The sequence below is a fragment of the Ornithorhynchus anatinus genome, chromosome 12 (assembly GCF_004115215.2).
Source record: "Ornithorhynchus anatinus isolate Pmale09 chromosome 12, mOrnAna1.pri.v4, whole genome shotgun sequence".
Taxonomy (NCBI): domain Eukaryota; kingdom Metazoa; phylum Chordata; class Mammalia; order Monotremata; family Ornithorhynchidae; genus Ornithorhynchus; species Ornithorhynchus anatinus.
The window spans coordinates 15,198,646-15,212,569 of NC_041739.1; the positions used below are offsets into that span (position 1 = coordinate 15,198,646).

The 13,924-nt window shown below is 38.1% G+C and overlaps 1 protein-coding gene across 2 annotated transcripts in view; it reads left to right on the forward strand.

Moving 5' to 3' along the window:
- The window catches only part of FSTL5 (follistatin like 5), a 520,766-nt gene that overhangs the window by 432,222 nt on the left and 74,620 nt on the right, over positions 1-13,924 (forward strand). Inside the window, exon 11 of one of the 2 annotated variants that reach the window (XM_029077167.2) lies at positions 12,780-12,806. The exons of the other annotated variant lie outside the window; for it this stretch is intronic. Coding sequence (XP_028933000.1) covers positions 12,780-12,806 — 27 coding nt within the window. The remainder of the gene's footprint in view (positions 1-12,779; positions 12,807-13,924) is intronic. 2 annotated transcript variants of the gene reach the window in all.

Here is a 13,924-nt window from a genome sequence, read left to right on the forward strand (position 1 = left end):
CGTGGCGCAACCTGATGACCATGTATCTCCCTCCCCCCTGCAGCGCTTAGATCAGTGCTCTGCACATAGTAAGCACTTAACAAATATCACCATTATTATCATTATTCTACAGCTCTGTAGAATTGTCCGTGTAACTATTGCTTCTAAGCTTTAGGGACCCTCAAAGTTCAGGTTAGTTGATAATGCTCATCCTGAGACATGTTGGACAAGCCCTAATTTCCTTAGCTCCTTATGGCATTTAACCCAGCCGGATGAAGGATTCCCATGAGTCCCTCCTTCCCAGGTCTCTCCTTCTCTGGCACCTACTCTACTTTGTTCATTGGATCGTACTTTTTGAGCTCTTACTGTCTGCAGAGCACTGTACTAAGCGCTTAAGCAGGGCCAAACTATTGAGGGATTTCCAGTGCTAAATATAGGGAAAGATGATTGAATCAATCTGTAGGGTGCATACAAATCTGGCTCACATGTCATTTCACGAGTTTAGGACAGTTTAGTCACTCCTAACAAGCCGTGAAAGAATTTAACTCGCTGGGTCAACTGGACAGAAAGAATTATTTTCTTTAGTAGTAAAATTTGAAGAAATGAAGAAATTCATCAAAGGTTATATCAAGTAATTCATCCACCGTTGTGCCTTTCTTTCGCTAAATAATACCCTATCCTTTAGAATTTAAAAATAATTTATTTTCCTTCTAAGGCGAGTGCACATAAATTTAGGGAGGCAACATGGATTAATGGATAGTGCACAGACCTGAGAGTCAGGAGGACCTGGATTCTACTCCCCACTTAGAACCGTGCTTGGCACATAATAAGCGCTTAACAAATATCGTTATCATTATTATTATTACTATTATTAATCCCAGCTCCACCACTTTTCTGTTGTGCGATCTCAGGAAAGTCACTTCACTTCTCTGGGCCTCAGTTACCTCATCTGTAAAATGGGGATTAAGACTGAGAGGCCCATGTGGCATAGGGACTGTGACCAACATGATTAACTTGCATCTAACCCAGTACTTAGAACAGTGCTTAAAACACAGTAAACACTTAAGCACCATCATCATCATAGTAAAATAACAGATAGTCTGCAGGAAATATCAGGTCTGCTGGGTAAATCCCTTTGGGAAAGTCTCTTTTCCTTCTTCATTTAGAATAAACGATTTGGCTTCACAAAAAAGACATTGAAATGGGACTTTTTTCTATGCACAAAGATTATTTTGTCCCTGCCCTCTCTCTATCTTGAACATTCTAGTTCATTTGTTCCTAATATGAATGCCATAGCTAAGGGAAATGGTTTGTCAGTGGGTTAGATAGGGCACTTGAGGCAATCTAAAATGTCAGTGTGTTTTTCTACAGTAAGTCCCTTTGCAGCCTCAGATTTGTAGAGGTGTTACTGTCACAAGTGCTGACTGAAAAAAATCTGAATTTAAATGGCTAAGCCAAAATAAACATAGTGTATCTGCTCGTGTTTTAGCATTAGACCCTACTGGAATATGAAGTATTAAATCATGAATATGCTAGGAATCCATATATGCTAGGAATCATCATTGTGGGTAGGGAACGGGTCGATCAGCTCCGTTATATTGTACTAGCCATGTTAAAGTATGTAATGGTGATGTAGTTCAAAATGGATTCCTCAGCGGAGAGCTCTGTGACAGATCTTATGTAGCATGGCAAGTAGGAAACCAGGGCAAAGGAAGAAAAGGATTTGGGAGGAAAAAAAGACACTGCCCATTGATTCAGAGGAAGAGCATCAACCAAAATCTTTTGAGTAGAGGCTAAATTTTAGGTAGAGCAGAGGGCTCTGGTCTTTCGAAGGAGAAGTATGTTCTCTACATCTTTCCCTTGATGACAACATAGCTAGATGTTTAATATTTATACAGCTAGAGATTTACCTATTAACAAAAACTTCAAGGAATAAAAATGAGCAATACCAATCAAACTCGTAAATAGATTTAAATCACATTTCACTATTTCACATTAATTCCAGTTTTTATGCTACCTGATTTGGCCAATAATAATAATAATGTTGGTATTTGTTAAGCGCTTACTATGTGCAGAGCACTGTTCTAAGCGCTGGGGTAGATACAGGGTAATCAGGTTGTCCCACATGAGGCTCACATTAATCCCCATTTTACAGATGAGATAAATGAGGCACAGAGAAGTTACATGATTTGCCCACGGTCACACAACTGACAAGTGGCAGATCCAGGATTCAAACCCATGCCCTCTGACTCTCAAGGTCCACTGAGCCATGCAGCTTCTTATTCCATGAAGTAGCTTGTTCTTATAAATCCTTTCATCTAATCACCCCGAGAAAGCTGAGAATAATCAGCCCCTTATATTTGATGTGTGTGGATGAATTTAAAAAAGAATATGACTTTTCTGTGCCATGGAATAGTTCTATTTCTAACACTGGTGCTTTTTTGTTTCTTTTTTTGCATAATGTCACAGTCTTATCACCTAACAAGAGTTTATGTGATCTGAATGTTACTGACATTACAGGGTTATAGCCATCATAAGCAACGGGGCATCTCTGCAGCCTTTACTATGAAATAAGACTAAAATCATTTTGACTATGATTTATTACCTAAATTTTCTCCTCAAGGCTTTATGCACCTTTAATGGAATCTTCCTGTCTCATCTTATATTTAACAATACCTATTTACCTAATTTATTTTCAAATAATTTCTGCTGGCATTTTACTGTATGACTAGGAATGCAGACTAAACAAGGCTATACTTCCTGAAAATACCGGGACAAAATCTTTATCTTAAAAACTCAAAATTCCAACTTGATCAAGTGTTCCTTTTTTAATCATGCAGAAACTATGCTTTATTTTTTATGCTCCAGGGTCTGTGAAGTCTACAAATCCCATCAAGTGCATGTCTAGGTTAGAAAATTCAGCAATGTAAAACTAATTTGCATATAAAAAGTGTTAACAAATCATTTTATTTATGTATATGTGAAGCGCTTATTATGTGTCCAGTAGTGTTCTAAGCACTAGGAAATGTCTGTCTTTCACAAGACATTTGTTTGATATTCCAATTTACTTTTTTCTATAGAAACACAACCATTCTTAATAGAAAAAAGAACGTAGATCTTATTATTCATACGGAGCAAAGACTATTTGAGAATCTTGTTCCATGATTAAATTATCAATAAAATATATTCTATACCCTTTACCTCTTAGAATTATGATGCAGGTCATTTTTTCTGAATTTTGTTGAAATCAAGAAGTAGGCATTATAGGCATCATCATGGGATTTGCAGTCTAAGTAGGAGGAAGAACGAGTTTTGAGTCCCCATTTTTCAGTAGAGGAAACTGAGGTACAGGGAAGTGGAGAGAACCCGGACCTGAGAGTCTGAGGGCCTGGTTTCTAATTCTGGCTCTGCTGCTAACCTGCTGCGGTTTGACCTTGGGCAAGTTACTTCATTTCTCTGTGTCTCAGTTTCCTCCTCTGTAAAATGGGGATTCCATGCCCATTCTTTCCTCCTACTCAGACTTTGAGACCCATGTGGGATAGGGACCGTGTTTGGCTAGATGGTCTTGTACCCCGGTGCTTAGTACAGTACTGGACACCTAGTAAACCCTTAACAACTACCACAAAAATGATGATGAGAAGGTCAATGACTTGCCCAGTGTCACACAGTTGGTAATGGTAGTGAATTGATCAGTTTGCTTCAGAATGGGAAATCTGAGAAATTTCTCCATAGGTAAACAAGTAGGCCCCGACATAGGAAATAGTCCTCTGAAACCCCCGTGAATAAAGATTTGGTGAGAGTTTAACAAGATTGCATTTGTTTTTGTGCATACCTTTTGCATATCTTTCCCTTACCGTTTCCAAAAGCTACAGTTACAAATATGAAAGTGGGAAAAAATGTCTTTTCCTTTGATCTCTGGGATTCATATAATATCATTATGGAGAATAGTGTGGCAATCGTGACACCTTAATTAAAAGCTAAAGCTAAATAAGGGGCAAAATATGCCACATCATTTTTATCAGTATGACCTGGAGTCAGAGAAAAAAAATACTAGACAGGTGGAGTCTTTGGTTTATTTTGGATTCACAGAGCTTGGCTTCCTGATAGGATAGAATAAAGGATTAAGGCTTCCGGTTAGCGTAGGTTCTTTTATTAAATAACTACCAGTTCAAGGCTATGACTTCTATTGTTTCACCTAGAAATAGGTCAAAGTTCTACAGAAGCAGAATGTGATTACTTAATTAGGTTTAATAGGATGAAAAGTAAAACAGTTTGCTCCCAAAATGTTCACCTTATCCAATATTACCATGAGAAAAGGGAATATAAACCCATTTTTTTCTAATCTATGTCTCCAAGGCCAAATTAAAATGGTAAAGTGAAATGAAAATCTAATGCAATTATCCATACTTTTTCTGATCTGCTGGGAGGAAATCCCAATTACAGTCCCACTAGATTTGTAAACTCCTTGAAGTTAGGACTGATATCTGTTAATTATATTGTACTTTCCCAAGAGTTTAGTACAGTGCTATTCTCAGATTAAATACTCAATAAATACTAGCGACTAAACAATTAGTAAGGTTTATTTTTCCCTGAGCGGCAAATTAGCTGCTTAAGTAGCCTCATTCACAGGACATTTGTTTGATATTCCAATTTACTTTTTTCTATAGAAACACAACCCTTCTTAATAGAAAAAAGAACATTGAGTTTATTATTCACACAGAGCAAAGATTACTCAATAATCTTGTTCCACAATTCATTTATCAATAAAATATATTCGATGCCCTTTACCTCTTAGAGTTATGATGCAGGTCATTTTCTCTGAATTTTGTTGAATTCAAGAAGTAAGCCTCATAGATGATTACAATTATGGAAATTGCCATTCCAACCAATGAGAATAAGAATAAGATTCTCAATGAGAGTTCAGCTCATATATAGTATCCAAAAGGCAAAGATCAGTGAAACAGCCTTTTGTGATATATAAACATTGGTTTGGATATTAGGTGATATGAGTTTTTATTTCACCTACACCTCTAACAGTAAAAACTCAGACAAGTCATTGATCTGCCTTGGGGTTTATCTTAATCTGAAAAATGGGTATGAAAATAGTTCCTACTATCTATGCCTCAAGGCCTTGTGAAGGCAATTGATATAATAATCCAAAGCACCCTAGTATATAACCTACTTCCTCAGAGTAAATTACACATTATGACTTGGAAGCTTCAGCAATTTTTCCAGTTCACTGGTTTCTCTCAGTTAGCAAGTGTACTAAATCCACACTAATCACTTAAAACAGTCTGTGTAACTACCACAGAGGGATTATCTAATCACTTTAATAAAAATGAACATTTATATTTTTATCTCCGTTGTCAGCATGATGATACTTTTCACTTCACCTCCCCTTCATGTTTCTGCCTAAGAGCTTTTTGCTTTTCAAAGTTTATTGATTTAAAATCAGAAATGCCACTGTAGAAATATTTTCTTTATGATACTATGTTGAAATCCATAAGCCTTTCTGATGTATTTAAATAAAATGAAATTAGGGTGCTTTGAATTCAAATGTCCATTCGGTTTAATGATTCTGGCAGCCTCTTAGCCTAAGGGCTTTAATAGATTTCCATTAGTCTGTATTAAAGCCCGAGAAGCAAAAAACATAGAAAGGTACTTAAGGGTTTTTTCTGAAACTTTTTTTGAGAATCGCATTTAAAATATTAAGATAATGAAGTAAATCAGTAAATATGAACCACAAACTACATACTACAAATGGAGAAAGTGAAGATGGTGTCCTTATGATTGCAAGTGGTCAGTGATCTTTCCTTAGATATGGAAGCCAATGACCACTGAAAATAATTTATCAAAAGGAAGACTGTTGAATTAAATTCTTCAAACAGAATCTTGTAATACAAATAGTTTCTTTTCAGTTGGATTGAGTGCTAGTTTCCAAAGGGACCTGTGGCTTATTGTTCCTGGCAGTGTGATCTAGTAATGATTTTTCATTGGTAAAGTAAGAAAAGAGTGAAATTTCAAGTCAAAAATCAAACCTGCTTAGTTTATGGTCTTCTAAAGACAAAAAAGGAACCAATGCCCAGCAACACCTCATTACCCAGTACGGTTATATGGAAAATAGATTGGATATTGATATGGATATGGATAAGGAGAGAGTAGTGGAAAGGTACTTGAATTTAGAGAGCACACATGTTCAAAATGCCAACCTTGCAATATGTGATGTAGTGGAGACGGTTTTCATCAGAGATAGAGAAGCCAAGACTAGGAATGTAATCAGGATGGCTTCAGAGTATCCTCTGAGCATGCAAAGACAGCGGGGACATCACAACACTATACATTAATTATCAATCATATAGCAGGATTTGAGCACAAGTAGGCATATGTTGGAACCCTATTTTGTCTCCATGAGTCCAAACAGTTCCAAGGCAACTCAATTCATGGCATTATTGAGTGCTTGATGTGTGCAGAGCACTGTACTAAGCCCTGTACCGTATTACAGAGTTGGTAGAAACGTTCCCTGCCTACAACAAGCTTAAAGTCTAGAGAGGGGGGCAGTCATCAATATAATTAAATAATGTCAAATATATAATTTATCACATATATTTAAGTGTTGAAGGGTTGGTGGGGGGGATAAATAGCAAATGCTAAAAGATCATATATCCAAGTGTAACTGATTTATTTGCAAGAAATATCACCAGTTACCAATCTCCAATACAGTTGGGTTGACAGTGAGATTTCTGATATGCCCAGGGCATTAAGCAGCATCCACTCAGATGGCTCATTTTTGCTTTGCCAGGTGATTTGCCTTTTGTAGACTCAACCTATGAAATTTCAATGAGCCAGAAAAATCTAGCTCCAAAGTAGCTCCTGGTTGGTAACTGCATTCATTCCTTCAGAACTAAAGAATGATTTAATAGGTGAGTGGCTTATTTTCTAAAAAAATGGTATTTGTTAAGTGCTTACTAGGTGCCTGGCACTCTACTCCGAGCTGGGATAGATACAGATAGATATAGGTTGTACACAGTCCCTGTCCCACATGGGGCTCACAGTCTTAATCTCCATTTCACAGACAAGGGAACTGAGGCACAAAGTAGTTAAATGACTGGTCCAAGGTCATACAGCAGAGGAGGGAGGGAACATGATTATAATCCAGGTCTTCTGATTCCTAGTCCAGTTCTCTTTCCACTAGACCATGCTGCTTCCCTACTAATTCCTTTACTGATACAAAAGATGCATCCTTTAGAGAAGCTTGGTAATATAGGTTATTCATTTATATATGGTATGAATTTCAAACATTCTGGAGAAGGTTGGATTTACTAGAAACAGAGAAATATCATGACTTAGTGGCAAGAATTTGGGCCTGGGAGTCATAGAGAACCTGGGTTCTAATATCAGCTCCTCCACTTGCCTGCTGTAGGAGCTTGAGCAAGTAACTTAACTTCTCTGTGCTTCAGTTTCCTCATCTGCAAAAGAGGGATGAAATCCTCTTCATCCTCCTTATCCTGTGAGCCCTATTTGGGGCAAGAACTGTGTCCAGCATGATCAACTTGTATCTACCCAGCCCGGTGCCTAGAACAGTGCTTAATTCACAATAAGTGCTTAACAAATACCACAGTTAGTAGAAGAAAAGAGACCTGAGCCAAAAATACTCCAAATCCTGAATATTATAGTGAGAACTGCCCTTGCTAATCTCCCAGGTTTGCCATTTTACCCCAAAGCATAGATTTATCCCTCTGATGATAATTTGGGGAGTGAAGAGAAAAGGAGAAAGACAGTGAAGAGCAGATATTCTATTTCCATTCCTCTTTCTATAAATAAAACTCTTTCAAATTAAAGTTTCCCTTGTTTCCCTTCTCTGGGCTAGCTGTGAGTTATATTTAGTGACCCTAAATTGCTTTTCTAAAGAGATAGTGTAGTTGAGGTAAAATGTGAAAAGTAGAAGGGAATGAAGAAGTGGAAATTTGGCAGGGTTTGGAAATGGAAATGGAGTTTTGGCAGAAGTGTCTGAAGACTACATTTCCACACAGACCCTGACCAAGGTCCTGCTCCTCTTTTTCCTTTCCCTTTTTTACCGGATTTGAGGTAGCTGTTCAAAAGCGTATTTATTGACTCAGAAATTATCCAGGAAAAAAATCACCTCTCCTAGGATCAACTTGATAACAATGTGCCCTCTGCTGCAATTTCCTGAAAACAGTCTGCAGTAAAAGGTTTAAGATTCAGAGTTCAGAGAAGCAGCATAATCTAGTGGAAAGATCACAGGCCTGGGAGTCAGAGGACCTGGGTTCCGATTTCTTCACTGATGGTTTCTTGACTGTATGGTCTTGGGTAAGTCACTTAACTTTTCTGTAACTCAGTTTCCTCCACTGTGTTTTGCTTCTTTTGGATCCTGAGACTAAGTTTACCTGCTTGGTAGATTTCCTCTTTCTTATTCTGCATGAAGTAAAGTCATTTTTCCTAAGGGTCCAGAAAGTACCCCTTTTTTCCCCATAATGGTACTTGTTTTTAATTTGTTGGTTGGTTTTATGGTATTTGCTAAGTGCTTTCTCCGTGCCACACACTGTACTAAGCACTGAGGTAGATACAAGATAATCAGGTTGGATGCAGTCTCTCCCCCAAAATGGATCTCACAGTCTAAGTAAAAGGGAGTAGGATTCAATCCCCATTTTACACGAGCTCACCGAGGCACAGAGCAGTTAGTTGACTTACCCCAGGTCACACAGCAGGCAAGTGGCAGAGCTAAGATTAGAATTTAGGACCTCTGACTTCCTGGTCCTGTCCACTAGGACAGATGCTTCTTTGCTCCAATAATAATAATAATAATTGTGGTATTTGTTAAGTGTGTGTTACATGTCAAGCACTGTACTGGAGAAGATACAAGATGGTCAGATCAGACATAGTCCCTGTCCCACACAGGGTTCACCACCTAAGTGAGAGAGAGAACACGTACTGAATGCCCATTTTACAGATGAGAAACTGAGGCACAGATAAATTGACTTCTGAAGTTCACACGGTAAGGAATGGCAGAGCCCGGATTAGGAAAACAAGGTGATCAGGTCAAACACAGTCCCCCTCCCACACAGGGCTCACCACCTGAGTAGGAGAGAGAACACCTATTGAATCCCCATTTTACAGAGGATGAAACAGGCGCAGATAAGTAAAGTGACTTCTCACTAACCAAAAATTTGGCTGGAAATTGCTATACATCATAGGTCCACTGACTCCTAGGCCTGAGCTCTTTCCACTAGGCCACACTGCTTCCTAAATGCAAGCCAATCTGCTTGCATTCATCTCTGTGCTCAGTATAATGCTCGCATGGTTTAGTGGATAGAGCACGGGAGTCAGAAGGACCTGGGTTCCAATCCCAGCTCTTCCACCTGTCTGCTGTGTGACCATGGACAAGTCATTGACTTCTGTGAACGTCAACTAACTCATCAGTAAAATGGGGATAAGATTGTGAGCCCCATGTGGGACAGGGACTGATTAACTAGTGTCTATGCAGTGCTTAGAATAGTGCTTGGCACATAGTATGCGCTTAAGAAGTACTATTATTATTATAAAGGCATGGGGATGGGAGTCGGACATGTGTGAGACAGTCCTTTAAAATAAAAAGATTCCTTTAAGGGTCCTTTAAGATGTAAAGATTCACATTTTATTTTCGGTGATAAGCAACTAATAGTTAACTGTGCAGGGAATCAGTATGAAATCAGGAGACTTCAGGTAAATATATTGTCCCATTCACTGCCAGTGTCATTTCAGTGACAGTGGGACCTGCTGCTGCTACGTGGCCTAGTTTCTTTTCCATTCCCCCTCATCCTTCTCTTGACTCTCTCTGACCTTTTTCTTCTTTCTTCCCTGTGCCAATATTGTCGGATGCTACAGCAGCTTAAAACATATCATTTGTTCTCTCGCTTCAAGAATAACGACAATTCCATTATCACTGTATCCAAAGATCTACAATTGGGGAGGGAAGACCCTCTTTTATTTAGCAATTCAGGCTTCACCTTCCCAGCATTTTCATCATCATCTATCAATCAGTTATATTTATCGAGCACTTACTATATATGCAGAGCACGGTACTGACCACTCAGGAGAGTATAATACAGTAGCATTGGCGGACACATTCTCTTCCCACAGAGATCTTATATTCTAACATTGCAGGTCACAGGTATTGGAGAAGGAGCCTGTATGGAATAAACCCCTTAGTGCTGGCATGGATCTATCCTTAGGTGAAAAAGATGTGATAGGTGCCCTGGCTTTTGATACACTCCGCGTATGAGTAGATTCTTACCGTCTGTCAAAAGCTATGGCTCTGTGTGTATAGAGCAAGAAGTGAGTTAAGGTGCTGACATTTTCTGAAGGGTTCTTCTTTGTTGAGGAGGAAGAATTTCTGTTTAACTCAAGAAGTGAGTTAAGGTGCTGACATTTTCTGAAGGGTTCTTCTCGGTTGAGGAGGAAGAATTTCTGTTTTTGCTTCTTCTGTGCCCTGTTTTCTCTCATGCACCCTGCTAGCAACAAGAAAAACAACAGTCACAAACTTCCTCATGGGTACTTGCAAATAGTACTGAGATATTCTCCATTAATAACTCTGAATCCAGCAGAGTAGACGTTCTATACACTGGAGATGGCACTGTGAGAAGCACCATGGCGTAGTGGATGGAGCATAGGCCTAGAAGTCAGAAGGACCAGGGTTCTAATCTAGGCTCCACCACTTCTCTGCAGTTTGACTTTGGGCAAGTAACTTAAGCTTTCTGTGCCTCAGTTACCTCATCTGTAAAATGGGGATTAAAGTGTGAGCCCAACGTGGGACAGAGACCAAGTCCAACCTATTTAGCTTGTATCTACCTCAATGCTTAGAACAAGCCTTGACACATAATAAGCACTTAAATAACATAATTAGCAAGTACCGTAATTTGTAATTATGAAAGTGAGACTTTAGCAGAAGACAAGACCACCTCTGTCATTTAGGGAAAAAAATTATATTCTAGTGGTCATCAGAGGATGATCCTAAAATATATGTAACCATGGTTTTTCCCACATTTTCTCTTTCTATGAACCAAATCAAAATATGGTGTGTTTTTGAAAAAGAGACTGCTTGACATACTGCTAATGGTATCAAGTGATTTTTTAAAAATATGGTGTCTGTATTGAAAATTTAAAGTTCAAGAAGGGAAATATCTCACTTTTCATTCAAAGTACCTTTCTAAATAAGACTAAGTTGACAAAACTGCACAATGATAAATAGCCCTCAGGCATCAGAAGTGCTGCCAATCCATTAAAATATCCTTCCATTCCCCCCAGGACAGTCTAACCCAGCCATACAGAAAAATTCTGATTTTTCCCTTATTTCTGTAGTGACACAATAAACCTCAGTGTTTTTACAGTTTGATATTTTAATATGAACAGGCCATCATATTTATAACACAGTTGGCTTCCGAAAATTGCTCCGTAAGTTCAAATGCTATAGATCGGAACCATTTTTTTTTTGAGGAATAAAATTATGAACTGGTCATTGATTCTCGAACCAGGATGGGCTCACCTATTTTTATCAAAATTCTCCATAATGATGTTCTCAAGTATTCCTAGGTGAGTAATATAGCTACAGAAATGTGTTCTTCTTAAGTCAAAGAAGTTCCATGATAGGTCAGCTGGATTTTATAGGCATGACCTATGATAAAGCCATAATATGGTCAATGAAAATATGTATGTATCATGAATGTCTGGGAAAATACCCTGAAATTTGTTTTCATGTAATATTGTTTAACACTGAATGAATAATAATTTTCTACTAGAGTAATAATTTAAAGAACAACTTTATTAAATAAGAAATTGTAGGTAAGAAGGACTGAGGCCAAGTGCCCTTTTTAGTCTGCATCGACTATCTACCCCATCCTTAATGATAATACAATAATAATTATAACATTAATAAGTGTTTACTATGTACCAAGCACTGGGCTAACCCCTGGGATAGATACAAGATAGACCAGACACAGATCCTATTCTCACATGACTCATGTTCTAAGGGGTAGGGAGGACAGATAGGATATGTCCATTTTAAAGATAAGAAAATTATGGTTCAAGAGAAGTGAAATGACTTTCTGAGGCCACATTGCAAGTGAATGGCAGAGCCAAAATTAGAACCCAGTTGTACTGATTCCTAGACCAGTTCTCCTTCCTCTAGGGCATATTCAATTACTTCTTTTTATCTGTGGGCTCAAGGGCTGAAATGCACAATGGAGCAGAACCTATCTGTATAGTAAGAGATGCTGATTTTCTGCTTCAAACACAGAACAATATTCAAAACTGTATTTTGAAAGAATAAGGCATAAGATTTCCACCAATTTTCTGTTTTGCAGAGATACTGAGAAAAAAATAAATTCAGTGTTTATTATTATTTTTCAGCTACACATTTTTTTATTTGTGGAAGCACAAGAGTCTCTGATCCTCGTGTTTGTTCTAACAATTATTTTCTATGGCAATTAACTTAGTCTAACTCCTTATAACACTTATGCCTGTTGTGAGTATTTAAACTGTACTCCTATTTTTTTATGGTGCTTAAAAATGTCACCATGTTAGTAATATAATCTTCATTCCAAAGAAATTTCATGGAGTGATAATTAAAAAGAGGTTGCTTTGAGAATCTTTTCATACACATAAAAGTTTATGCTTAATTCATTTATACATGTTTGTTTTCTCCCCAGATGTGTGATCACTTCAATTATTGCTGGAATTAACACACCATTTCACATCTCCCATACTCATTTATTTCTTCTGTTCTTTCCTTTTCCCACATGCTGCAGTTGCCAACATATTGTGGAGAGAAGAAGGTACTAATATAATTATTTTTCTGTACTATGATATTCTTGTCTCTCGTAAACTGTCATTAGTTGTACTAATTATCCTAATTATCTTTCTCTTCCTAGACTTTAAGAATCACCTTCCTCTAATGACCTTATACAAGCATAGAAGCATCAAAGGCTTTTCATTATTAGAAGGGGTGGGGGAATCATTTGTTTATTATACCTGAACAGCTTGCCTTGTTGAATTTTAACAACCACATTAAATCAACACTTTGAAATTGTTTTAAGATCCCGAATTAAAATCAGTAAAATGAAAAGCATGCTCTATTTTCAGATTTTGTCCTTAACCAGCCTTTCATCTACTGCTGTTAAATACTTAGAACTGGTTAAATCTATCCTTTAGCATACATTTCAGGCCTTTAGGACCAAACCCAGGCCTGAATATGGATATCCAGGCTGCCCGTCTGCTCACCAGCAGGGAATATGTCTACTAATTCTGTTGTATTGTACTCTCCCAAACTCTTAGTACAGTGGTCAGTATAAATTAAGCTCTCAGGAAATACTATTGATTAAATGATTAAAATCTAGCCCACCTGTGGATCACTATGGACTACCAAGGTAATGCTATATTCCTTTTTTTCCTGAATAATGAAGTTTTAAAAGGCTTTGAGAAGCCCCTTCGAGAAGTCAGTGTGCCATAGTGGGAGAGGTGCAACCCTGGAAGTCAGAGTTCGCGAGTTCTAGTCCCGGCTCTTCCACCTGTCTACTGTGGGACTTAACCAAGCCACTTAACCTCACCAAGCCTCAGTTTCTCCGTCTGTAAAATGGGTGTACTAATACCTGAAACCTATATTCCAGGGTGTTATGGCATTATAATAAACACTTCTCAGGGCCGTGTGACTAAAATAACCAATATAAAGAACTTTGGCAATGAAAGCACTAAATTGAAACTTGAGAAGCAGCCTGGACCTAGTGAACAGAGGTCACGTATGGAAGTCAGAAGGACCTGGGTTTTAATACCAGTTCCACCACTTGTTGGCTGTGGGACCTTGGGGAAGTCACTCACTTCTCTGTGCCTCACTTCTCTCCTCTGTAAAATGGGGATTAAGACTATGGGCCCATGTTGAACATGGACTGTGTCTAAC